General features: G+C 51.2%; 1 protein-coding gene across 1 annotated transcript in view; it reads right to left on the bottom strand.

Moving 5' to 3' along the window:
- Positions 1–8,000: 8,000 nt before the first annotated feature.
- Wdfy4 (WDFY family member 4) overlaps positions 8,001–27,578 on the bottom strand; it is a 247,344-nt gene continuing 227,766 nt past the window's right edge. Inside the window, exons 54-62 of the mRNA XM_033761851.1 lie at positions 25,482–25,694; positions 23,107–23,254; positions 21,465–21,628; positions 20,629–20,787; positions 16,002–16,181; positions 14,405–14,587; positions 12,795–12,879; positions 9,450–9,561; positions 8,001–8,427 (exon numbers count right to left, since the gene is read on the bottom strand). Of these exons, the coding sequence (XP_033617742.1) occupies positions 8,361–8,427; positions 9,450–9,561; positions 12,795–12,879; positions 14,405–14,587; positions 16,002–16,181; positions 20,629–20,787; positions 21,465–21,628; positions 23,107–23,254; positions 25,482–25,694 (1,311 nt within the window). The 3' untranslated portion in view covers positions 8,001–8,360. The remainder of the gene's footprint in view (positions 8,428–9,449; positions 9,562–12,794; positions 12,880–14,404; positions 14,588–16,001; positions 16,182–20,628; positions 20,788–21,464; positions 21,629–23,106; positions 23,255–25,481; positions 25,695–27,578) is intronic.

Genomic DNA, 27,578 nt, shown 5'->3' with positions numbered 1-27,578 from the left:
CCTGGGTTTTTCCCAAAATTTTTCCTTTTTTTTTTTTTTTTTTTTTTTTTTTTTTTTTGGTACTGGAGATCCAACTTGGGTCCTTGTGCTTGCAAGACATGCGGCAGAACTACTGAGCTAAATCCCTGGCCTTTGCTCCTCTTTGAGCATGTCCCCAAAGGCAAGCACTGGAAACTTCAGCCCTGTGTGGAGGCACTGGAAGGTGGGGCCTCACTAGAGCTCTTTGGTCCTGGGAGGGGCATCCTCATGGATGGATTCTGATAGTAAAAGAGTCCATGAGCTGACTTCAGTCTTGAGCTCTCCCACCTTGCATCATGGAGTGATGGCCTTCAGAGACCTGCCCAGATGTGGGCCCTGGACCTTGGATTTCCTGCTTCCAGAACCATAAGAATTGTAAGAAATGTCTCTGTTCCTTATGAATTGTCAGGGCCTGACATCTTGTCACAGATGACACTGCCCATCCCCTCGCAAGAGCGCCATCCGTGTGGTTGAGATACCTTCATGGCGGGAGGTCAAAGTCTCTCTGCAGGACCTTCAGACACTGTGCTGTATTAAGTTAACACTATCAAGGATGGAATTCAGCACTAACGTATCTAAATTGGGATTCTCACTGGTAATTAGGAGCATTCTACTTATTTAACTCAATAGCCAGGGAGGAGAGTTGAACGAGCCAGAAGGGAGGCAACAGTATCTGATTTTTTGGCCGACATTCTAGTGTCACATTGCAGGAGGGTCAAGATCTTGACTTTATTTAGAAGCTCCCAAGATGTTGTGTGACCTGTGAAGCACTAGCTGCTTGGCGGCCGTGGGCTGGTGGCCATCACCCCCTCAGCTCTGGGGTGCCGACACTGCTGTCCTGGGACCCTGCATTCTCTGCTGACCTCAGTCCCTCCCAGGAACCCAAGCTGGTATCCTCTCGGGGGCCACCCTGCTCCTTAAGGGGACCCCTAGAGACTCAATGACTGAGATGGTGGCTCAGGCCATGGAGGAGGAGGCAGCAGCACTATCTGAATTGGAAGATGGGCTCAGACTCTAGGGGACCTCAAAAACCTGCCTCTCCAAACTGCTCCACATCTGGGCTCTCTCACTTTGGCATGGGGACCAGCCACAAGTGATTGGTGCAGTAGGGAGCTGGCAGCCTACTCCATACCTGCCAGCCACACTCCTGAAGCTTCTCTAACTGTGCTGAGCCTCTGGCCTCAGTTTCCTCATTTGCAGTGTCTGACAATGACAGCATCCTTGACCGCGTGATGAGGATGAGAACAACTTTTCCAGCATGCACCTGCACCAGGACCAACCCACAAGGGGCAGGTACAGAGTCCACAGTGACAGCTGTCCCACAGTGGTGGTAGGGACTGCATGTTGGAGTTGACTCCTGCTCCCCTGTGTCCAGCATCTTACGGCCACCTTGGGTTCCGGTGGGGGCTGTAGGTGGGAGTCTCCCTGGCAGACCTCTGCTCAAGCGATGCTAATTGTGCAGAGAGAACGGCTCACTAGAGTGGAAAATAGTCCTCATATATCTAGCTGAAGATGATAATGACCTTTCAAATAACAGAAGCAATTTTATTTCAATCCCTCAATTACTCTGAACTCTCAAATGTCAAAGTGCTCGGCACTCTCAAAATAGCTTAATATAGACATTTATAGCACTTAGACACAGCTAGTTTCTTATCTAACCTAATTATGTGTTGTACAGGAAATGGCGACACTGGCCCTAAGTGTCATTTTTCACAGCTGTCCTCACGTGCAGCCGGCTGGGTTGTCACCATGGAGGAGGCCCATGTGAGTCGTGCTGGGCCAGGTCACCAGCTGAGGAGGTTGGCAGCAGGCAGTCCAGTTTGAGGACTAGCAGCTTCATAGTTCCCCCTCTCAAGGGGCAGCTCTTGCTCAAGTGGGGCATGTGGTCCCTAGGACAGAAGTGGCCAGCAAGTAACCCAGTGTTCCACAGAGCCAGAACAGGAGAGGTTCCACAGCCTGGGCCCTGGTATGGCCATGGGCATTGTGTCTTCCTGTGATCAGAGGAAGCCTCCTCCCACTTCTCCACATACAGCCCAGGGGCTGCCCTGCTGACCAGTGCTCAGTGACCCTCCCCTTGTTTCCTGTGACACTGTGGCCCCTGCTGCTGTCCCTCACTCTGAAGGTTCCCTGTCACCTCAAACTGTTTCAAGTACTGCTTACTTCTTCCTGTCTATCCCTGTGCCTGGAATACCCCCTAATCCCCATGGGACTCCCTCCCTTGCTAAATGTCACCTTTGAAGGAGGCTGCTCTGTCCCCTGCTGTGTTTCTCATCCCCAGTACTCCCTCACCCCTTCCCTGGAGGGGCATAAGCAGCATGGTGTATCGTGTCTCTCATTCTGGGAGAAGTGCTGGCCCCTCACACTCTTGGGGCTACAGTGGCCCTCTCAGCACCCTGCCTTGCACTGAGGCCCCATGCTCCCTCCACAGGCAGGTGGCAAGGCCTGAGGGAGTGAACCAGGGTAAGGCTGGTGCAGTTCTATGTTCCAAGTTGCAGGTTGCAGCCTTGGGCATGGGTCTAGCCCATGCTCTGTACACCAGCCAGGGCAGGGGATGCACCACACAATCTGTGTGTCATCCAGACAGGGCTGTGTGTGATCGTGCACATTCATTCACTTGTTCATCCATTCATTCATCCAGTTGGCCTTTCTGGAGCTTCCCATGGGGCCAGTTCCTGCTGCACAGGACAGAGAGGGCTGAATACACAGGGCATCCTCTGACCTTAAGGCCCTCAGATGCTTGTGGAGTAGTCAGGGAAGTTGATGATTTCATCCAGGATGCAAGGCTGCCCTCAATGCTGGGGATTTGGTGTAGACCCTCCTGTCAGGATCCTATTCTCCTGCAGCCTAGGGGCAGCCCTCAGAGGATGGTCAGATCCATTTGCCTCCACCCCACAGAGAGGCCACAGCCTGCCCAGATCCTGGCCACTCCTGTGGGAGCCAGGCCCACATGGTACCCAGCCTGTGTCTCTTCAAGGGCACCTCTCCATATCCCCATGGCAGCAAGCTGGGGCTTGGCATGGGCACTTTGGAGAGTAAGAGCCAGATTGCTGGTTTGGGTGCTGGGACTGTTGGGGGAGGCAGATGGCACATTATAGTCCCATCTCTGTGCTATGTGCTGTTCAGGTGGCCCAGATGAGGGCACCGAGGCACAGGTAACAGATGGCCAGGGAGGGACACAGCAGCCATGGCTCAGAGCTGAGGACAGAACCTGAAGCCATTTATGGCAGATATACTCACCGGGTCCTTCGAGCCTGGTGTCCTGGCCTGGGAGACATGGATGGACGTGGAAGTCACAGCATCACAGGGCTCCTCTTGCTCCTCCACAGTTAAGTGTCTATAGGTGTCACTCACTGAGATCCTCGAGTGTCTCCAGATATCCTGTCTCCCAGGCCCTGCATGGGGATCCCTCTCACTTATTCCATCTGCCTCTAGAGTGTGAAGTCCCAAGGCAGGAGCTTTCTGTCCCCACCACCCTTATATCCTGACACTGAGAGGAGGAGATGCTCAGTAAATCACTAGGATAACTTCAGATGAAGATGTGGATCGCCAGGCAGGAGAGCCACCCTGCCGAAGCTGAGACAACACACCAGGACTCGAAGAGGCAACCTACTCATCCATCGGTGGCACGGGATCTTCTGCACCATCCCCAAGGCCTGAGTCTCCCACAAGGAACAGGCCCAGGGGTCAAACCAAAGGGATTCTGGGCCAGTCCAATAATACAACTTTCTGGGAGAACCACCAAAAGACACAGTAGGAGGTGTCAGATTTCGATGTCTCCAAGCCTTTCCAGAGAATGCAGACCAAGTAATGATGGACATGCCTGGCCCACACAGGAGACGCTGTCAGCTTCACCTGCCCCCAAACCACCAGTTTGGGCCCCTGTTGTGTTCCTGGGGCCTCAAAGATCACCTGTGCATAGGCTATGAGGCTGGGTGTCTCCTATCCCCACGGCTGAGCCTGTCACCATTCATTGCTCTGGTGACTAGAGGTTGTACACAGCTGGCCCATCCCAGGAACACCGAGGGCATCAGGAGAGCTGGGGTCCCCAGTGTGGTGTCTGCTCTGTGCCTTGCAGCCTCTGTGTCCCCACTTCCCTGTTCCCCAAATCCAAGTGAGTAATGTGGAACTCCCAGCTGTGTCATCCAGTGGGGGACCCTTCAGGGTTAAGATGTCATCGAGGCTGTCCAAGGTTCCCCAGCCCTACCTTCCCCAGCTCCTGGAGCGTTCCCTTCCTGAACTTTCCCTGCCATCTGAGGCCCCTGACAGCTCTACCTGTGCCCCTCAGTCCTGCTTGGTCACTGTCACTCCATTTCATGCAGAACTGGGGAAAAACCTGCTCTCTAGCCTGGAGCTCATTGCACAGTCTGGGTCTCTGAGTAGGGTTGGTCCCCTATATCGTTCCAGGTCCACCTGGGCTCTTAACTCTAGCAGCCCTTGTGGACATAGCTGTGAGCTGAGTGAGGCTGACGCTGCAGCCAGCCTGGATTTCTCAGACAGTCATCACTGAAGTCCTCTGTGCAGACCCTTGGGGTGGAAAAGGCTATGACCTCAGCTCTCACACTGCCTGGGGAGCAGGAGAGCCCTGCTGAGGTGGAGCACGCTGCATGGACCAGGGCCCACGGGAGAATGAGCTCTCATTCACAGGTCACCTGCGGCAGTGCTGAGATCCTGGGACAGGGGGTGCTCCCCTGACACCATGATCCTGGCTTGCTCTTTTTATTCACTCCAAAGCTCCTGACTGAGTAGGACTCTCAGGGTTCCACATCAGGCTGCTATGCCTGGCTCCTGCTGGCTCCATCAGCTACTCTGTGGGTCCCTGTGCAAAGTGAGTGAAAGAACTAGGGCTTCACAGGGTGGACAAAGCCACCTCCCCATTTTGGTGTTGTTGAGGATCTGCTAGAGCCCAGGCCCCAAAGCTGAGGGAGCTGAGTTCTGCCCAGTGTGGGAGGCTTAGTCACCCACTATCTTGATGCCTTTCCAGGAAGTGGCAGAGGAGGGGGCACAAGGAGATCTTGGTGGAGGACCTGAGCTCCTGGGGACCTGGGGAGGCTGTGTGGAGAGGAGGGGCTTGCTGTTGCCTAAAGGTGAGAAAGTGCTCAAGCAATGTGCCCCAGCACATTGACACATGAAAACATGCATACACACATATAGGCACGTGCACACTCACAGTCTCACGTACACTCACATGCAGAGACATACAGATACTTACAGATACAGACAAACACACACATGTACACATGCCTGCACTCAAATACACACACAAATGCACACTCACAGACACATATACAGACTTGTACACATGCCCACACACATATACACTCACAGACACACAGACACACTCCTGCACACATACCCTGTGTCATCACATCAGGCATGTGATGTGTTCCCAAGAACTTTCTGAGGCAAATCTGATTTGGGCTCAGAGAGATTCAATTTGATGCAAAGCAGATTCCATCTGGATTTTCATGTGAAGAGCTGACTCCTCTCCATTGCACCCCGCCTGCTTGCAGGCATCTCATTGCAGACCAACCCAGTCTTGTGCTCAGCTCTCTGCAGGTGCCAGGCCTGGGTTCTCAGCACTGGCTCTGACTGTGGTGGAGCTAGAACGACAGTACTGTCACCTCCAGGACTGAGCTCTCCCCATCGGACCTGGAGCTCATGGGTGAGAGGTGAGGGGAGTGTATGGCAGAGCTTGTGCCCCATCAGATGAGAGGCAGCTGGAGGAACACAGAGGAGCCCTGAGGGCCCTCTCTGAGCTCCCACTGTCGAACTCAGTCCGGGAGAAGGGTGGCTTACACTTACACTTCCATTCGGATTCCAGACACTGGGTTCACTGTGAGTTGCCTTTGAACACCTTGCTCGTGAACGTGTGCCCAGGTGAGGACAGGTCTGTACCCATATGGACATAGACACAGACTGTGCTTTAGGGAACCCTCAGTGGTTCCCTAAGTGGTGAACTGCCATTCAGAACAGTGGTGACACTGCCTTGGTGATGTCATTGCTTCTCAGGACTCCGGTGCCTGCCTGATAGAGTCTTGTGCTTTCATGATCCTCACTGTCCTGAGATTAGAGGACAGTCCACTGTAAGGTGACCTCTCCTCCAGAGAGGCCTGGTGACTTCTGGGATGAATGCGTCATGTGCAAGGTATGTGGGAAGGTAACTGACCTAGGACTTCCTCCGAGCAGAAGCTGTGGTGCTGCTCCTGGGGCAAGTGTGGGTCTTGTCATTGCAAGACCAGGTCAGAGCTGGTGACACTGTGCTTAGAAAGTTCATGTGGAGGGCAGCTAGGCTGGCAGAGTCAGGCCTGGTTGCTGTCTCAGAGCAGAGCAGGTGCAAGTGAGTGGAACATAAATCATGGGCTTAGAAGCTGAGAACACCCCTCCCAAGCCTCCTGCCTGAGATGTGATAGCCAGGTGGGCAGCAGGGACCACCATCTCTTCCTCACCTCATCCCTCACCTTCTGCTCAGACACCCCCACAGCAGGGACACTGAGTCCACTTCACCCAGCAACATGGCTTCTACTCTCTTGGATGGACTGCAGCTGGGAGCTGGGAGCAGGCCTCTGACCTGGGGTGCATCTGCAGACACATGGAGAAGCAGCACACTGTGAAGACCCGGGAGAAGACAGGGTCTGCAAGCCAAGGAAAGAGGATCAGGGCAGACCTGGGTCCACACTGCTGCACCTTGATCTCAGACTTCTGGCCTCCAGAACTGTGAGAAAACACTTCTGTCACCTAAGCCCCCTGGTCTGTGGCAGACTAAGACAGCCAGGATGTCACCTGTGCCCACCCTGGGGCATGAGACATCTCTCAAGGGCCCTTCTGGTTTCTTAGCCCCTGGGTCCCAAGAAGACTCAGCCTCATCTCTCCATCTTCCACACAATAAGCAGCAAAAGAAGGGCAAAAATGTTTGTTGAGTGAATGAAAGGAAACAGCCTTTTGGCTAGCAGAGCTTTCAGCCCTGGGTAAATGCTGTGAATAGTTTTGAAAAATGACAGGAGACCCAGCCCTGATATTTATGGCATGCTCTCGCCCTTCTGGGGAGTGGTGCTCTCTGCTCTTAAATTTATGGGCCTTGGCTGCAGTCACAGACCAACTGGGGGATTGCAAATGGCTGTGGGCTAATAGCGTATGGAGACTATGGGGAGATGGCACGACCCTCGGCCTGGGGTCAGACGAGAGTGCTTCCCACCCAGGGAGCAGTGCTCTGACCTAAGAAGTGTTTTCTCTCCATCTTTCCGTGGCAGAGAACTCGAAGTTCAGGAGGCGCCAGCGTGTCCTGGCCACACTCACTATTCTGACACAGCTGTGTGCCACTGTGCCACTCAAAAACCAAGTCATCTTTTAATTGATCCCCTGTCCCCTGAGGTCCACACAATACCAAGCTCATTCTCCTGATGTCCTTAGGCCCGGACTAAATTGTTTGGGGACAACCATCCAGCCCTCTTCAGGGCTTGGAGAAATATGAGGAGGTTCATATTCCTGCTTGAGCCCTTGAAAAAAGGCCTTGGGTGAGAGTGAGTTGAATCCAGAGGCTGATCCTCCCTGAAGTCCCTGCAGCCATCTGAGTGTGGGTTGATCTAAAAGGCAAGTAAGTGTCCTTCCCAATTCTGAAAGTCTGGGAGAGGATAGGGGGCATTAGATTAAGCCTGGCCATGAGTCCTTGACACCCGAGGCCTCACCTGAGGGTAGCCTGCCCCAGAAGGGACTGAAGTTCTTCAGAGGGCACAGGTGAGCATCCCATCTGCCTATCTGCAGGAGGGGAGCAAAAGTCCAACCACAGTGTAGGTTTCCTCAGAACAGCAAGAGTACAAGGTCAAAATCAGCTGCGCATTTGGGCTCCATGTAAGGATGGCCCTGGGAGGAGCTTGCATGCGTAGGCCCAGGAGCAGCACCCTAGTCCGACTTCCCTCTGCCAGCACTGGGTGATTCTCTTGACTCACTGCACAGGCCCTCCGCCCCAGGTGAGGTGCGATGCAGACATCAAGGAGGGGAGAGCAATGATCTCAAACTCAAGTTCTGGCATTGGGAAAATAGTTGCTTTAATAAAACAAACACATCCCGACAGTTTCCAGTAACCCATCCCATTTTTCTCAGTGCAATAGCAGAATTGTGTGCATTTCCTGTGAGTCTCGTCACCCACGGTCAATGTCCAGCATGCATGTGTCTTCATAGCTTGTCTATAGTCCTCACATGGGGCACAGGGACAGTGTGGGATACAGAGCATGGATGGGCAGAAGCCCCTTCCACAAATGCCCTGGGGAGGGGAGACCCCCAAAGGCCCTGATCATTTCCACTGCTGGGTGTCACATAAGGCTGCACATCAGAGCCCCCGCTGCAGTCTACACATCTGGAGACCAGCAGAATATTCTCCCCTTTTCATCGCCAACTAGGAGCTTGGGCTGGTTCCTGGGGAGGAGAGAGGACAGCAAATATTGGGAGACAGCAGTAATTTCAGTGTGACCAGCCAGCGTGCTAGAAACTGCAGCTTGGGGTTCAGTTGGGCCTCAAGTTCCCCAGAAGCTCTGTGGGGGGGTGGGCTCCCAGAACATGGAGGAGTGGCTGGAGATGCCGGGCCTCTGTCTCTCCTGTGCCCAGACTGTCGCCTGTCCAGAACCAAGCAGAACTCACAGCAAGTTCTTCAGCGAAGACTGCAGCTCAGGTCTCTCCATCTCTACCCCCTGCCCAGCTACCCACCCCAGGTGGACATCCAGAACTCTGTGTCGTTCCCACCACTGGGGATGTTATCCCAGCCCACCCAGGCAGGGAGGGAAAAGGTCAGCAGCGCCCAGCCCATACTTCTGGGGGTGCATGATGAGCTCACTGTGGGAACTATACCACAGATCACTGTGCATGCTAAATCAAATAGTCATTGTGTGCCATGTGACCACTGTCTGCCGTGATTGGTTCAGAGCCTCAAATGTGGGTTTGCACAGGATGGCATCACATCAGGTGTTACCTTTGGCAGCAGAACTCAGGAAAAAGTCACAAAGCAACAGACTTTCATCTTTTGTATTTCTCTCCTCAAGAGCAAGGGAACCAGAGCATGAGTTTAAAACCACAAGAACAAGCTGGGTGTGGTGGCACACAGCTATAACCTCAGCACTCTGGGAGGCTGAGGCAGAAGGATGGAAAGTTCAAGCCCGACCTGGGCAATTATATGACTTACAGGGACCTTGTCTCAAAAGAAAAAGGGTTGAGGATGTAGCTTAGTATGGAGGCCTTGATTTCAATCCCAAATACTAAGAAAACACACACATAGTAACAACACAGTAGACAGAACCATTTTCTACTGGCACCACAATCACATCCCGGCAGCCTGAGCCTCCTCCCTGCCTGCCTGTGCTCACAGTGCCTTACGGGACCTGGTGGACTTTCCGGGGTGGCCCAGTGCCCTCTGCTGGAGGCCTGAGGAACCAGGCTGCACTTACCTACATGCGGCCAAAGCTGTCACGGCAGGACTGGCCTTGCTGGGCTTTCCTGTCAAAGCGAGGCTGACATCTAGCTCCCGGCACAGGGCAAGGTTCTTCAGCCACTTGTGACCTGTGGGGAGGACAACCGGGTACCTTCACACTCAAGTCTGCGTGCGTCCACACAAACATATACACATATATTTATATTTGTGGTCAGCAACTTGCTAAATTGAGGGGGAAAATATATTTAATCTTGGCCTGTGCTGTTGCAAAGAGGGCTGTCCCAATTTAATTTGCAGGCTGTGATAGTTACATGTGCTGACGGGCCTCGGATCCATTGTGTACCAAATTGGATTTGTGTATTATTGCCTTCTAAATTGCGTGCCTAGTTCAGCAAAATTGTTCATCAGTGTTTACTGGCTTTATGCTTAATAAGATGCCCCACAATACCTTGCTGCCAGGATGTAATGCAGCCCGTAATTGCCTAGTAAAAATAAATTACATAAAGTCGGCATTATCAACTTATCTAAATCCTCTCACGCCACAACCAATAATTAAATGCTGAGAACATTTTTTCAAAAAATATAACTCGATGATTGTTACTTCACTCATCTTAATGACTGCATTTGGGGATGGACAGTAATTCCTTCGACATGAAGGGAAGGCAGCAGCTGGGTACGCCCTTCGAAGCCACTGCCTTGGACCTGGGGCCGGGGCGCTGCTGTAGCCCCATCTGTCCTGGTGTGGCCACCTAGCCAGGCAGTGCTGGGGAGTAGGTGGGGGTTCAAGAAGGGGAACTGCTTTAAATTGGAAACAGGCATTTGCAAATTCCAGCAGAAGTCCAAACAACAAGCTTTTCTTGAGCAGTTTTTGTGTACCAGATTGAGTCCAAATCTAGGGAGTGATTTCTGAAATAACCTGTACTCATCTGGGTTGGACCTTGCCGCAAATGACAAACAAATGAATTCCTGGCAGAAATTAGATTACATCTGCCCATAAATTCAGTATCTTCAATATCATCAAAGATCTCCTTTCTAGCCCCTTAAGACATTCGAAGGGATGCAATAATATATACGCCAAGAGGACACATGCAAATATTCACGTGTCATGCTCAATCCTGATCCCTTTCCAACAAAACAGTTTTGAGCAATATTATAAGAACAACATGCTTCCTTATTAAAGACCTCCAGTGAGTTCTTTTGCAAATCTGCACACAGATTTGTTGACTCTAAACTGTGGCCCCATGTGATTCCCTTTTTCCTATGCCAGGCCTCTGTGCCATTTCATCCCTGCCCTTCACTGAACGACAGTTGCACCTCAGCTGTCAGCGTGCCTAGGCAGCAGTAACCTGGGAGGGGGGCAGAGAGCAGAAGAAGGTATGGATTGGGGACTCCCTGTGACTTGAAACCATCTTGTAATTTCCCTAATGTCATCAACTGCTGCATTTAAGAAGACACTCTTAGCAGTGTGACAAAATGACAGTGATGAACTGAATTGTGGAGTGGATTCTGATCTGTGCCTATTACTTTCCCATCATCAGGTGAGATAGGCGGTAGAGAAAATATCCCCACTTGACAGAGGGAGATCAGGGCCAGGCAAGGAGCTGGGACTGGGGTGGAACTGGGCTTCAAGCCTTATTGTCCGCATATTCACTGGATTCCCAGCCAGTGAACCCAACCTCACCACCATGCTGATGCTGAACATAACCAATGAAGTGGCTCCAAGGTGACTTTTCTTTATCTGTCCATTCATCTATCCATCCATTCACTCATCCATCCATTTCCATCCACCCATCTATTCATCCACAATGGGCTAAGCTAATGCCTTTAGGTAATGGGTAAGTGGTGGCCAGACCACTGGCACACAGTCTCATGCAGGTGTATTACAGAACTATATCCTAACCAGCCTGGGGATAGTCCTCCCAGTGCACCAATTTAGGGGAAGGACTTTAACCTTTGCTCTCCAAAGAAGTGCTGAGTTTCTGAGACCAAACCACCCCTAGCTTCTCTTCTCTCAACAGGGATGGGATGGGATGGGATGATACCTCATGGCCTCCATGTACCCTAAAGAAACCAGGACCAGAGGGTTGAACATAGCACCAGATCTTTGTGACATTAGTGCTCTGGATCACCCTAGACTGTCATATGGATCCCTGGATGTTGAAGGAAGAGGTTCCCACCACAGAGCCTAGGACAGGGCAGGGGCTGAGCCATGAATGAATGGTCAAGTGAATCAAAGAGGTGTGCACTATATGGTAGGGGCCAATTCATTGAAAATGGCTGTTCTTTTCCAAAGGTGCCCTCAGGGGTTGAGAAATGCTCTTGTGGGGTTGATACAGTTCTGGGAGATGGAGCACACAGACAGGGAGCTCCCTGAAGCCTTGGGATGGCAGAACTCTTGCTTTATGATCATGGGTTTCTTGGATTGTGGGACTCAAGGAAGACCTCTTGGTTCTGGTCAAGACTGAGCTGGGAGAAAAGGTGGCAGCAATATGGCCAGAGCACTGGGCAGTGGAGATGGTGAGTTTGGCTCTGTATTCCAAATAGAGGTCTCAGGATGATGACTGTGTGGCAGTGTTTGGGGAAGGTTGTTCTGTGATGGTTATGGCTGCTATGGTGGCAGCAATGAAAAGGTGATATGCTTGCTGGGGCCCTTTGGGCAAGTTCCTGAGCCTCTCTGTCTTAGTGTCCCTTTTTCTCTCAAACATATGTTTTGGTAATAGGACTACACAGGATGACCACGAGAAAGGAGAATGAGCTGGAGGGATCTGCCATGTTGCAGGCAGTGACAGTGGCCCTGAAGGTCACCAGGTTTTCTCACATGTGTCTCATCTGCCACCACCCAGGGGGGTTTTGCTTGCAGAGCAGTGGTTCTCTTACTTTGGGGCACTCAGAATCTCAAGCTGCGTCAATTCTAACACCTCCCAGGCTTTTCCAGGGGCTGGGCTGAGTAGCAGAATGGGAACCCACACTTTTGACATGGTCCCTGGTGATGCTCAGGCACAGGATCCCCAGGACTGCCTTGAAGGCCTTGTTGTGAAGAGCCTGATGGGTAGAGCCAGTGTCCATGAGCAAACAACTGCTGCAACCCAGGGAAGCACGGACCACCCACCTGGAGCTCAGGCACCCTAACACTGACACCCAGCACACCAGCATCTACATGGCCAAGGAACCTCAGGGACACAGTGTCCACAGGTTGAAGTCAGGACTTACCTGGGCTTCTCCATACCAGAAAGTTACAGTAAACAAACCATTCTCCCATTGTCCCCAAACCCAAATCTTGATCCTCACAGCTTCCCTAAGCTCTGAGTGGGACAGGGCAGGGGTGGGAGAAAAGGAAGGCTGCACAGAGCAAGACAGGTACCTCTGGGGCTGGGAAGCTGTACATGGGGCTCCTCTGCTGCTGCCTGCCTGGGAACAGACATCTTCACATCCTCAGTCTTCCAAATCTGTCCAGAAAAGGAAACATGTCACAGGCTGGGGGCAAGACTGTGTCTGCAGACTCGAGTGGCCCAGCTTCTTCTTCACACCTGGGGTCCCCTGAGGGAAGTGATGGGCATGATATTTATTATTAGCAAAAGCTTGCTCAGGGCTCCAGCTCTGGTCTGTTTAGGTTGCAGTTGGAGTTTGAAAGGGTCTATGCCCACCCTGAGGTCCTTAAGCCCCTCTCCCTCCCTGCTCCCCTTACCTGCCCTGTGCAGACTTCACATCCAGTGGCTCCCAAACTAATGCCACAAGGAACCCAATGCACCTCCCTGGCCTCCAGGACCTCTGTGTCTGGCCCCCACTGGGGCCTCGGGTTGACTGCACAGGGCTCTTCTGGCTGACCCAGGTCAGTTCACACCCCGGCAGCCTACGCCTTTGTGATCCCTATCATGTTCTAGCCCCAGGACCCTGGCTTTTCCTTATGCTCAGATCTCACTGACCTGCACCTCCCTTGAATCTCTATGTAGGAAAGGAACCCATGCTTGCTTTGGGCCTGACTGTGCTTCTCCATTCCCTTACCAAAGAGTCACCCACTTCTGAGACTCCAAGCCTTCATAACCTAGGGGCCAAGGCTAAGTGTCAGCTGCTTGTGCAGGTGGCAGATTTGCTGAGGGCCTACAGTTGATGATTGCAAAAATGGCTGTGCACTCAGTGGACATTTCCTTACATGGATCATGAAATTCTAAGGACAGCTCCTTGAGCAAACCTCTCATTCCTCCTTTTCTTCACTCACTCCTTCACCCTCCTGCCATCTCCTGCGGCTTGTTCTATCTTACCCTCCACCACAGCCCTTCCTCTTGTTCTTGGCTCCTGACAGCTCCTCCCTCCCCATGGCTATCCTCAGAGTCCACGGCACTCTCGATTACCTCAACCATGGCATTTGCCAGTCCCCGTATGGCTTCTCCTCCTCCTATTGTGGAATATGAGTATCCTGTTGAAAACTGCCTGTTTCTCATGAATCTGGGCATCTGCAGTGGCTTGTATGGCGCGTTTGGCACGGAGCCAGGATTCAGCCAGTATTGGATAGGTGGTGGGTGGAGGTTGCTTGAGTTCATGGAGGGAGACACTGGTGTGTGGGTGATGGATGGATGGATGGATGGTTGGATGGATGAAGAGATAGTTGGATAAGTGGATAGATTAGATTAGTGGAGGGATAAAGGGATGAGTAAATTGGGTTGAATAAGTGCCACACATATCTCTTCAACACTGAGTTATAATCTACCGAATTTGACCTTTCAGCACGCACACCTTTGTAACAGTCTTTATTTTATCACATGTATGTAATATCTTACACACACATACATAAAATTTTATTTATTTACTTTCTGCCCAGAAAGAGCTTTGCCTTTCCTTTCATCTGCTGTAGGCACCTGGACTGGAAGTGCCCCTAATGCAAACTGAAGATTTAAATCCCTGGAGGAAAAGGGCAAAAAGGGGGACAAATACACTACTTGTGCATGGTCCTCATTCCGCCCAAGACACACCTACCCGAACCATGCCATCTTGACTCCCCGTGACGACGACGTGGCTCGAGTCCCATGCCGGCCCCTCCACCATGCAGCAGCAGGTTATGGCTCCTTCCAGGCCCCAGGCTGTGGTGACGCTGGCCAGGGGCTGTCCATTCACGTCCCACAGGGACAAGTGGGCTCCTGCACAGGAGACGATGGTGCCCTGCAGCAGTGACAGCTGGAGTCACTAGTGGCCCCTCCGCCCCTTTCTCAGTCACCCAGTTTGTACGACCAAGCACCCCGGACTTCTTTCTAGCTGACTCACACAAATTCTCCTCTCTTATCACAAAACAATCCTGGCTCTGGACACAGAATCTACACCCAGCTGGCCAGCCCACCCGATGAAGAGGTTTTGGATTCTGTCTGGTGGAGTTCAGGACACCAATATTCAAATGATGGCATGAGGCTCAGAGCCTGTGGGAAGCTGGGTGGCAAGGTGTCTGAGGGGAAATGCCCTATTGTAATCTCCTAAAATGTTCACATCCAGAACCTCTGCTCCCCATATCTTGTCTATTCTGTACCCACTGGAGTGGTGGGCATGTCAGCCACTGAGGCCGTACATTTAATTTTTGCTGACTACAGAAGGAATAGAGAATGCTCCGTGCCCTTCCTCAAGCTGTGCTTCACTGTGAAATCGCAGGATCATCTGCCTGAGGCCAAGACTCTGTCCGACACACCTCTACCAGACTTGTACCCAGAAGCACATCGTAATTTGTACTGCTACTAGAGTTCTCCGAGGTCTGAGGACATCAGTCATTCCTGGTTCTGTGGTCTCCCCTTTCCCCAAAACCTCCTCACCTACCTACCAACCATCACCATCCACCTGTCCATCCATCCTCTCACTCACTCATCCATCCACCCACCCATCTATTCACCCCCCTACCAATCCATCCATCCACCATCCCTCTACCCATCCATCCATCCATCGACACACCCATCCAGTCATCCTCTGTCCACCTGTCTAACCTTCACCCTGTGGTCAAGCCTCTGTTGCACCACTTTCAGCTAAACTGGCACCAGAAGGCTCCTCTTCCTATGAGTCTCTGTCCACATTCTCCATACTCTGGGTCTCTGAGTATTTCTGTGAGAAGATGCAGAAACCTCTGCATGCTCAGGATGCCCCAGACCCAGAACTGGATTTCCATCCTGGAAGAAACTCCAGGTTGCTACACATATTTCCTAAATGGCCTCTTATCCATGTATTCCTGCCAAACTCATATTTGCTAACCAATGTGAGGACTGCAGTGCACAGGGCAGTCACTGCCGTGAGATCAGCCCTGCCCAGTCCACTTGGAATTGCAGCCATGCCCAGCAGGCCCCTTACCAAAGGTGGAACTTCTATCCCTGCTGTGGGTGCCTATGCCAGGGCAGATGCTGCAGCCCCCGAAGTCAGCAAGGGAAGACAAGGAAGAAGCAGAAACTAGAGCTACACCCAGGGGCTACATAGGCTCATGGGCAGAAAGTGGACCATGCACAGGGGTCTCTCCACACCTGGGCCAACCCCTGTGCTTTCCCATGAGGCACTGTCTACCACGACACTGTGAAAGCCCACAGACATGGAGGAATGGGAGCCTCACCGAGATGTCACTGATGGTGATGGCTGAGATACCTTCCCGGTGGGTGGGCAGACGCACCACATGCTCAAGGCGGTCCAGGTCCCACAGGATGCAGGTTCGGTCCTGAGAGCCACTTACAAGGAGGCTGAATGTGACCGATGCTGCCAGGCATGTAACAGCCTGGGTGTGTCCATACAGGGCCTTGGACAGGAAGCAGAACCAAGAGTTATGAGAGGGACTGTCCACACTGTCCCTGGGTGACTCCTCCCTCCCCTAACCCAATCCCTAGGAAACAGGGACTCAGCATGACCCATGACTCAGTAGCTCCAGAGCTCAGTCCATGGCCCTGTAGCTGTGTTGGTCCTTAGCTGGCCCAGTGGTCAGCCCATTTCCTGGAGGAAGGGACAGCTGGGGAGACTCAGCAGTCCCTTTGCAACACCTCAACCACAGCCCAGCATCCTCCTTATACCCCTTGTCCTCTCCTGCACTGTCTGGAACCTGCACAGCACAGTCACTCTCCAAGGCCTGGCCCTGCAGCCCCACAGAAATGGGGACTCCAGAAATGCAGATTCTCAGGCACTGCCGCACAGCCTGCATCTTCATGGACCCTCTGAGGGACCCAATGCATGTTAAAGCCTGGATTTATCCTGTTGTAGGAATCTCAGACATAGGGGCCCTGCACTAAACTGGGAAGAAGGAGGGGAAGTCAGGTCATGCTCAGGAAGATGTGCCTTCCAAGTCCAATGGGTTGGGTTGTCCAGTAGCAACTCAGCCTCCTCTTGGCCCTCAGGTAGGGTCCAGATGGGCCCTGGCCTAACATAGCTGGCTGTGTGTGAAGATCAGGCCTGAGATATCCGAGGGCCATTGATGCCAGTAATGGCAAAGACTCCATCCCAGGTATGTCAGATAGGAGGAAAGCCTGCCTGAGGTCCCCTGAGCTCACCAAGCCTGACACTCCCCGGGCACCAGGTAGCGGGCAGGAGGTGGCATTGACCAGGCCTACTGCTGTCCCTCTGGCAGGGACTACAGCTCACTCATTTGGGTCAATGAGGCTGAGCATCATTTTTCAAAGCCGTCACTTTGCTGGTCAGAGCAATGAACAGTCCTGCCGCAGATTTCCATTTGTCCTCAGTGGATCTTAACGTGACACCAACCAGATGGCAGTGGCAAGTTTCTGGCCACAATCCATGGCAGAGGATGCAGAGTGTCTTAGGAACATGGAAACTGTCTAGATGAGCGGGGAGAGGGTGGGCTTGACAGGAACTTCCTGATTCTCTTCCCAGAGTGGACTAAGTCTGATGCCTAAGCACTGACCCAAGAGGACAGCACAGGAACATGGGTATAAGGCCGGGTGGGACTGAAGCTCAGAGCCTGATGCAGACACAGCTGCTCATCCATGGAAAGGAGTCAGCCTGTGCTCTCCAGGGCTGGGTGCAGAGTGCTGCCCACCTAGGTTCCCAAAGCTGGCACATAGGCATCAGGAGGCACCAAACACCTGACAACTTGGCAAGGCAGAGGAAATCAAAGCAGGGTGCAGCAGTTTGAAAAGTGTCCCAAAATGGGCTTCTCTGCTTTTCCAGAATAACACTTCTCTCTGGGCCAATTAAAGGAACTTCATTCTATCATCTTATACCTAACTAATGTAGCAAAAATAAAATCAAAACTTCTGAAAATAAGGCCCCCTGCTGGCTGTGCTATGACGAAATGGGTACCCTTAATTAATTGTCGGTAGCACAGGAAAGCTATGGAACCATCTTGGAAAACTTTATGTCACTACTCAGTAATTCTACTCCTTAAAATTTATCATAAGGAAACATTAATCAGAAGCAAACAGTGATCTAAGGTGCTTTCTGCAGCACTGTTTAAAATAGCTAAAACTTATAAATAACTTAATTCTCTGGTTTTGGAAGAAATGGTTTATTAAACCATGGTGCACTGACAAAACAATTGAAATGTAATTTTATGAAAATGCAATAATCTGGAACAATTGAAATGTAAATTATAGAGGCTGTAAAAATATGAAAACCATTTCATAGGCTGGAAGAAAATGAAATAAAAGTATCTACACAAGGATCAGAGAGGTATAAATATGTATATTAGGGTAGCATGTGCAAAAATGAAAAGTTTTATATAGAAACTGTAGAGAAGTGTCTTTGAAGTAAACTTGAAATATCTTTTAAGTGTTGTAGTATTCTTTTGGTTTTTTTTTTTTGGTATAGGGGAATGAAAACCATTTCATAGGCTGGAAGAAAATGAAATAAAAGTATCTACACAAGGATCAGAGAGGTATAAATATGTATATTAGGGTAGCATGTGCAAAAATGAAAAGTTTTATATAGAAACTGTAGAGAAGTGTCTTTGAAGTAAACTTGAAATATCTTTTAAGTGTTGTAGTATTCTTTTGGTTTTTTTTTTTTGGTACTGGGGATCGAAGTTGAGTCCTTGTGCTTGCAAGGCATGCAGCAGAACCACTGAGCTAAACCCCCAGCAAAACAAACTTTTTTGGGGAGCGGTACTGGGGATCAAGCTCATGACCTTGAGCTTGCAAGTCAGGCAGCAGAACCACTAAGCTAAATCCCAACCCTAATGTTGTAATATCTTGAAAGACAAATCACTGTTAAGGCTATTAAAAAACTATTTAACTATTACTTGCTTCTCTGTCTACAGGTCAGGGAAGGACCTTGGTCACTGAGTGGCCAGTGGTTTGGGGACTACCCAAGGGTACATCAGCCTGTATGGGTCAATGATAAAGTGTTGACTTTGCCTAGAGAATATGAGCAGGTGGCTGTGTCTCTTGATTTGGAGCCAGGAAAGGATGATGAATTGTGTTCTTATGGTATCGACACCAGGGCTTTTATAGTGCATCTCGCTGCTAAGTGGGGGCTTAGAGTAGCAGCAGAATGGTCACCTGCTGTGCCCCAAAGCCAGAGCCAGGGTCAGGCTGGACCCACCCACCATGCCCAGGTGAGTCATAATGGCATCAGCAACACCTGGGGGAGGGGCCCTGTCCTTCACTTCCTGTCTCTTCCTTAGGTTGGGAAAAACCCTGAATCACTGCCCACCATGGAAAACCTCCAGAATCAGCATAAAGCGATGAAGGAACTGTTCAGGGTGGGTGGTTCTTAGAGACAGGTCATCTACAGGCCTGGAGAGACACCTAGAAGGTTCCACCACCCCTATGGGACTTACTAGCTCCTCCTTGGAGACCCCTCTTTCCCTTACCTCCTTCTTACTGAGAGCTCACCACACTGTCTGTGCCTGGTGGTGACAGCAGGGGATAAAGACAGGCTCCAGACAGTAGCAAGTGACTTGAAAGTCATCCAGAGAAACCCATAATCAGTCCATGGAAGAAAGTACACTCAGTTTAGGGATCTGGGCAGGGTGAATGCTGTAGGACCTATTTTGGTTTTTGTTACTTTGGGGCTCCCAAAATGAGAAATCGATTTGAAAATGACTTGCACTCTGCATAAGAAGTGTCCATAGTGATGTTCCTGGGCAAGTTCATGAGTACACAGAGAGACCATAGAACCTAGAAGTACACATGCCCAGACTCAAGAGGTCCTCCACCACTTTGAGCCTCAGATTCATCATCTGAAAGAGAAATCACAGCCCCTGCTTCACAGTGCCCAGAGAGGCCCTGGGGCATTGTGAGTGTTAAGGGAATGCTAGCTCCACCCAGGCACAACAGGGATAGTGGTTGCAGGAGCTGGACCCAGAGTTCCATCTTGCTCTGTCTGCTGTCAGTCCTGCCCTTGCCAGGGCCATGTCCTTCTGAAACAGTCTTGCTTTCCCATCTGTGACCTTGGATGGGCCATTTCTTCATTTCTATTATGGCTTGTGACTAGATGCCCCCCAAATCCTCATGCAGTCATACGTGGGGCTTTTCAGAGGTGGCTGGATCTAGAATGTTTGATGCTGGATTGATTCATGGTGCAATGCTAGGATCAAGGACACTAGGATTAAGGGTGTGAGTGCTGCCTGCCCTAAGTATCCTCAATAGGCTATAAGGGACAGAAAGTACTGTAATCCTTCCTGCGGCTTTGCTGTTTTCTGCCTGCCATAAACTGTTTCTCCTCTATGATCCCTGTCTGCCACACCACCCTGCCTTGGAGGCAGATGATTATGGACTGAAACCACTACAAACTGTGAGGTAAATAAATCTTTCTTCCTTTAACTTTGAGTGTTGGATCATTTGTCTTAGCAATAAAAAAGGTAACTAAGACTATTTCCTTGTGCCACCATGAAAGCAGGGATGATAGTGACAGTAATTGTACAGGTCTGTTGGAAAGGTGCAATGCCCATGAAAGTGCCCACCACAGCATAGCAGGCAGCCCATGGCAGGCACTCAGAGAGCAACGTCTGATGCAGAAGATCGACTCTGCTGGCCCGCATGTAAACAGAAGTGTCCTCTACACTGTGGAATCCCTAGAGTGACAGATGGTGGCCGCCTGCTGGTCCTGTATTCCATGCTCCCAAAGGAGGCAGGGCTCTCATGGATCAGAGAACTGGATGTGATCAGGCACCATACCTGGCCCAGGCACACACCTGCCCAAGATACTGCAACTGCCCCAGACATGGATCTGCTCAAGGCCCTGAACCTGCTCAGGGTCCACACCTGCTGAGGGTTCCCACCTGTTGGGCCACCTACCTGCTGGAGACGCAGGCCCTTTGGGCGGCCTTTGACCACACTGAGCTCCCATACACACACCACAGCATTGGCCCCGGCAGTGACAATCACTGTGGGCGATGGGCACACAGCACACAGACAACGGCCCCAGGCGGCCAGGTTCTCGAAGGTCACCAGGACCTGTGGAGAAGAGTCAGGTGCTGGAGCAGGGCCAGCAGAGCCCAGGAAGTCAGGGCAGAGTAAGGGGAGACTGGCGAGTCTGGGTGCCCTGAGACCTGTGTTTGGGTCCAGGTCACTCCCAAGGAGCAGCTTTTTCCTCATTGGTGGGAAAGAAAAACAACAGGAGCCTGAGGTATGAAAAGTACCATGAGAACCGGGAGCAGTGGCTCATCCTGGGGTGATGGGTAAAGAGTTCAAAAGGGGATTCTGCGGCGGATACCCATGTTGCCTCATGAGATGGAGGTGCAAGGCTAGGGGTGGTAGCACGGAGGATGGGGAATCCCCTGGGTGTGACAAGTGGTGGCCGGGGACAAGGCAGAGACAGAGGTTCTAGTGCTGGGGGCACTGAATACTCAGCATGATCCTAAATTCTCACACTGCCCAGGAAGGCAGAAGTCCCCAGCTTCCCATGGAGGTGGAGTGTATATCTGGGTGGGCTCCAGGTTGCCACATGGCTGGTCAGACTCCCTCGGGAAGTGACTGTGTGCACAACCGTCCTATAAGCCATGGACATGTGGTTGAGGTCTGACTCAGAGGGGGTCTTTGAGGGATCCCAAGAGTCCTCTGTCTCCTAGGCAGGGATACAACCTGACCTCCAGACTCTTGAGGCCAGTGAGAGGGAGGCTATGTCTGCTCACCTTGTCAGAGCCATAGGTCCCCAGGCAGCAGCTGAAGTCATCAAACCCCCAGCTGAAAGTCCTGTTCCAGGCAGGAGGCAGCAGAACCTTGTTCTTCTCCACTGCTAGGATGTTCTTCTCGGTGGGGATGATATGGCCAATAGCCCCTTTGGGAGACTCTGATCCTAGAGAGAAAAGGAACATATCTGCCCGCCAGTCAGTATGGTGGAAACTATGAGGCTGACTTCAGCTGGGCTGGAGGGAAAAAGCCAGTACCACAGACCAAAGCCCTCTCCTTGGTTTTTCCCTGACCAAGGTCTTGTAAGCAAAGGTTCAGGAGACTGTCAACTTGACAGCATTCAGAGACCTCCTGGACAGGTGACTGATTGTGGGATTTCCAACCTCATCCGTGGGTTAACCTTGTCACTGAGCTCACAGCTGGATAGGTTATTAAGAGGAGGAACCTGGCTAGAAGAAGTGGTCATGGAGTGTGACCTCTGGAATTATACCTGTCCCCTTCCCCCTGCTTCCCAGTCTCCATGAGGTGAGCAGCTTTAACCCATTACACTTTTCCACCATGATGTTTCTGCTTTGGAGCTGGCCAGCCATGTACTGAACCCTCTGAAACCATTAGCTACACTACACCTCACCTCCTTTAAATTGTGGATTCAGGTATTATGTCTTAGCAAGGGAAAAGTTGACTAATACACAAGGGAAGAAGAGCCCAGGCTGTCTGTAGGAACTGATAGCACAAAGCCATAGGAGCCTGTGGTGGGGGGGACTCTGTCCTCCTTGCCCTTCGTGGGAGGGACCCCAGGCAGGTGGCATAAGATCTGTCTGGAAGCCCCCAGCTCCAGCCCAGCTTAGATCTGCGATCTACTGCTTATCAGTTTGCTCCAAGCTTGCTTATTTCAGTCATGTCACTCCACTCCTGCTCTGGGGCTCCTTCATGGAGCGGAGGTAATAGCATGTGCCTCCAAAAGAGGCTGCTGAGACTGTACCCCATGCATACCCTGCATGGTATCTCCCTTCCTCCTGGAGGTGCCCCTTCCTATACTAGTGAGATAGGAGAACTGGCTTTTCTTGACCCCTGCCCACCACCACTGTCGAGGAACAGTTGGTATGGGACTCCCCACAGTTTTCTGCCCAGGTGCATGGTCTCAGCTACAGACTGCAGGCCCACGTGGGTGCCAGGAGCAATGGTCACCAAGGTGCAGAGTCTGCAAGCCCACCTCAGGACACTTGGGATTTCCCCTCTAGCTTTAGAGGGAAAGAGAAGAATATGTGTATGAGAGAGACATAGCGGGGCTAGTACCTTTGTACTGAGTTACATCCTCAGTCCTTTTAACTTTTTATTTTGAGACAGGGTCTTGCTAAGTCACTAAATTGCCCAGGGTGGGCTTGAACTTGTAATCCTCCTACCTTAGCCTTCCAGGGTGCTGGAATTAGAGGCTTGAACCACTGCACTAAGCTGCTGGAATGTGTGTTTGTGTGTGTACGTAATAGGCAGGGGTGTGTGTGTGTCTGAGGCAGGCAGACAGATGTATGGGTTCTACCCAGCCCTCTCCAGGGCAGTTGCCCACTGTGTTTAGAGATAATTCATTTGAAGTCAGACTCCAGCACTTGGAAACTTCAGAAGAGCCATGCAAGACTATACACTCACCTTTGACAGTGACCTGAGAGGGCTTCAGCGACTGTAGGCTATGCAGGAAAGGCTGTGGGTGGTTGGGCAGGCTGGTAGTTGTGGCTGTGTCTCTCCCAGGTGGAGGCTTCCCCATAGAGCTCCTGGCTGGGTGGGGCTTGGTGAAGAGCTGGAGAGACACACACAAGACACTGGCATCAGTGGTCCTACCCTGGGCACTATCCCAGGTTTCCCTGGTCAGCCCTGGATCTGAGCCTGACCCTCAGGTGCTGCTGATGACAGGCCAGGAGCTCAGATAGCTACACCCACCCAACCTTCTTCCCCACTGCTTGGGCAGAGATTGACCTTGTTTGAGAGATCCTGGTCCCTGGATGGCTGACTCTTATATTCAGGGGTCAGAAGGGCACATGCATTACCTAAATCCGGGTGCCCTTCATATGCTGGAGTGATTTCTTCTATTTTTCTTCCCCCTTACATCCTGCCCAAAGGCTCATCCATCCTGATGTCAGCACAGACCTCTTCAGCAGCATTTATGCAAATGTTCCCGAGTAGTAGACCCAGCTAAGGGCCTTATTTTTAATTCCTCCAGGTCTCTCCCATCAGACTGTCCCAAAGGCCAAATTCTCTGGACAACTGGGCACTGGTTCTCCTGCCTGCCCTCCCCAATGGCTCCTGCACTTCCACATGGAAATGGCTCTTGGGCACATTCAGGAAAGAACCTATTTGGGAGGTGGTCCTTGCTGAGACATGGGCAGGGTCAGGGGTCAAGTTCAAGTTCTCAAAACAGTCTTGGCTCAGTTATAGGCTGTGATCAAATGCTGAACTATCTGGAAAGTCGGGTTGTGAGTGACTCAGAAAGAAGTGTTAGTGAACATTTAATAGCACCTCACACAAAACACCTACTGAGCCCACAGCCTGGGTTCTGGGTCCCCATGACAATTTAAGTGTCACTGTCCTTGGGTGGAACAATGGATGCCCAGGAAGCACTTTGATCCCACCCTCAGATGGGACAGCATGAAACTCTTATTCTGAAGACTGCTTGCAAATAGTTTCAAATGCTCAATCTGATACACAGGTTGAACATTCTTAATCCAAACATCCAAAATCTGAAGTTTCTAAGTTTGTGCATACTGACATACTGATTTGGAAGCATTTTTAAACTCGAGTTTGGGGATTAGAGATGCTGAACTGGTAGTCTATGTAAATCTTCCAAATTCTAAGAAAATGCTTGAAATCAAAAATACTTCAGATCGTGGACATTTTGGATAAGGAATACTGATGTGTATCATAAAGTAACACCAGAATCTAAAATTGTGTGCACTCCTTGATCACAGTGACAAGTAAAGTTCTGTGCTTATGGACAGGGGCTGCACACACATAAAACTGGATCTGCTGGGTAACGAGCTATTACTTCAAATTGTTTTATTGCTGTATTCATATTATTAAGTATATTTAATATCAAGAAACAAAGCTATTCTTTGAGAATAGAGAAACAATGCTCTTCTTTGAGATGCTGGCCTGTCTGCAAAGCCCCTACCTCCAATTTCTTGTCCCGTGCCCTTTACCGGGGAATGAGCAATCCCCTAGGTCACAGGGCTAGGCAGAAAGGACTCCGAGGAGACACACAGAGCCACAGTTCAAGAGTCCACAGGGTTGGAGTTGTTAAATAAGCACCTTGCTCCCTTGCACATCTTTTAAGAGTGGAGGTATGGGGCACACACAGTCTCTTAGTACTAAGTAATTGCGCCCATTCAAACCAGAGCCAGCAGAGCCCAGAACCCAGGCAAGACCTCTGCAATCTCATCAGGAGGAAGATGTCCCCAGGCAGTGACAATATGGCACATGCTTTGGGGCCTCCTTCCCAAGTGGCCCACTGACCAGAGCTCTGCCTCTTCTGCTGCTAGTGGTCCATGCTAGTTCCACACAGGTGACTTACACAGCCTCTCTGGGTCTCAGTTTCCTGCTCCATAGAAGAAACCTCCTATGCTCAGATCTAAAGACAATGTCACTCCAATAACTAACCCTTGTTGATGAGCCAGCCATGTTTTGTACACATTCGAGCACTTGATGTGTCTTAACTCACTGGAAATGATAACCTGAAGGGCAGATACTTAGATACAGAATTCAGTATGGCGGATTTATCAGAGAGTCTATCACATATGACACAGAAGAGGAATGGAGCCCTCAGGATTCACCCAGTATTCATTGTCTTTATTACCCTCAGCAGATAACTGAGGGTTCAGCTGTGACACTGAAAGCTCAGGAAGATGGTGGGACCATTCTGCCCCTCCTGCCCTCCCCTCCCCAGCACAGAATGTCCTTGTTCTCCTCTGTCCCACAAGCTCATGCTTTGCATGCTCTTCTGAGAAGCAAGACAAGGACTCAGCCTGCATTACCTGTTTGGGCACCTGGCCAAAGTTGCTGACAAACCCCAGGATGGTGCTCTTGATCAGTGGGTCACTGATGCTGCTGAGATCCACCCTGTCACCATAGAAGTAGGGGTGGAAGGTGTTGACTGCCTCCACCGCAGCTGGGCCCTGCTGCTTGTATCCAAAAATGAGGTCTATCCAGTGGTGGAGGTTGGCGCTGACGAAGTCACTCTCCAGAGCCTGTAATCAAAGCCCAAAGAGAATGAAAACCCAGACCAGACCTCTGAGAGGGCTGTGCATGCTCTGCATGGATCAGGAGGCATACCTGTGTCACAGGGGCAGGAGAGGTGACTGATGGTCTCTGGGCTTAGTGAGAAGGAAGCAGGCAGAGGGACAGCCATGCAGGGCCACCCGAGTGCTTCATCCACCAAGTGGGCATCCAGGTCTAACTGTTCCCAGCACCATAGCACATCTGACTCACAAAACAGCTCTCAGAATGTCTACACAGACAAGATCGGGGTGACACTGACACGGAAGAGACCTGGGTCCTTCTGAGCTCTGGCACTGTAATCAGCAGAGCTAGTTCTGCCAGGGAACTTCAGGAGGTTAAGACCGAGAATAACAGACATCGCAGAGCACACTCTGGGACCAGCCTGGAGCTGAGATCACCACTTGTATGTTTCTTAACATTTCCAGCCCTTGGCTACTTCACCTGGGATTGGGCTCTCTTCTGAGGTGAATATGAGGACAAAGCTGAGATCCATTTGGTCAGTGACAACTGAGCACCTGCTTAGTGTCAGGAATGGCCTGGTTTGTGTCCCTGTCCCTTCCCATCCACACACCCTCTTGCGGACAGGGATAATAACACCCCCATTCCAGCTTCCAACTTTCATGTTGGAACTTTCAGACCCCCAAGAACTTTGGTCCTGCTGAGCAGGTTTCATTCACGTCGGTCACAGAAACCATTGACATTGGGGTAGGGGATCTTGCTGAATTACCTCTGGCAGGGGAAGCACACACTCTGCTTCTGAGGTGCAACTGGTCCCCAGGATTGTAGCTTCCTTTGTGAGGCACCTCCATCCAGCCAGGGACACAGGTGTCACACAACAATTCATGTCCACATCAGAGAAACACTGTACATGTTCAGGCTTGCTGTTCCCAGTGGGAGAAGTCCCCATCCCCCAAAAATCCAGCCGCACCCACTGCTAATTGAAGGTGACATCCACCAGGAAACAGAAGGAATGAAGCATAGTAACTAATAAGCATGCTGGATCCCCCATGGACATAGTTCAGGTGGGTGGTGCCAGACTGGATTAGTACACCCAACTTGGACACAATTCTTTTTGGTTGCCACCCACAAGCAAAAGGAAATATAGCCCAGGTTTTAGACATCACTGGTAGAAAGCACCTATTTTGGCTGGGCACAGCCCTCCAAGGCTGTGTCTTCAGGACCCAAAGGCATTCCCTGGACATTGTCTGGGCTCCCCTTGGTGGCTCTCCAGGAGGACACACAGCTCCATGCCAGGGCCATGGGAAGCCTAGTCACCCATTCCAAGTTCCAGAGGTCTGTGGTCAAAGTGGCCATTCTATGTGGTCGCCAGCGGATGCCATATCCCCAGGGGAAAGTCACAAGCTTGGACGTTTGACCCCTGCTAGGCCTTTCCTATTCCTTCACAGCCATGTCATCAAGCTGGTCTGGAGCCCTCCCTCCTCCTCTCCCCAGTGAAATCTGGTTCCTGTGCCCTTCAGCAAGCCATGTGGCAGCTGCTTGCTGGACACAACCACAAGTCCTCCATGTAGCTCCATTCTCTGACCACTTCTGTGTCCTCTTGTGAAAAGAACAAAATGCTTGCTCTCCATGCTTTCTGAGAGCCAGCTCCACCCTCCCCAGAGCTCTGCCTCCCCAACCTCCCTCTGCTGTTCTGCTCACCAGTGAAGGTCACCCTGCCATACCGCCCTTCTCTTCAGATCTGCCTTTGTCCTCCATAACTGCCATCTCCAGACAGTCCCTTAGGTTCCCTTTCCCTAAAGACTCTTCTTCCACTCCTCCAAAAGTCATCCACTCCTGTGGATACCCCTTCACCCATGTCAGCATCCATAGTCTCTCCATCTTCAAAAGCACTC

This window comes from Fukomys damarensis, unplaced genomic scaffold, assembly GCF_012274545.1.
Source record: "Fukomys damarensis isolate Sample0158 unplaced genomic scaffold, DMR_v1.0_HiC HiC_scaffold_1, whole genome shotgun sequence".
NCBI classification, from domain to species: Eukaryota; Metazoa; Chordata; class Mammalia; order Rodentia; family Bathyergidae; genus Fukomys; species Fukomys damarensis.
This window is presented reverse-complemented; position numbering and strand designations above follow the sequence as displayed.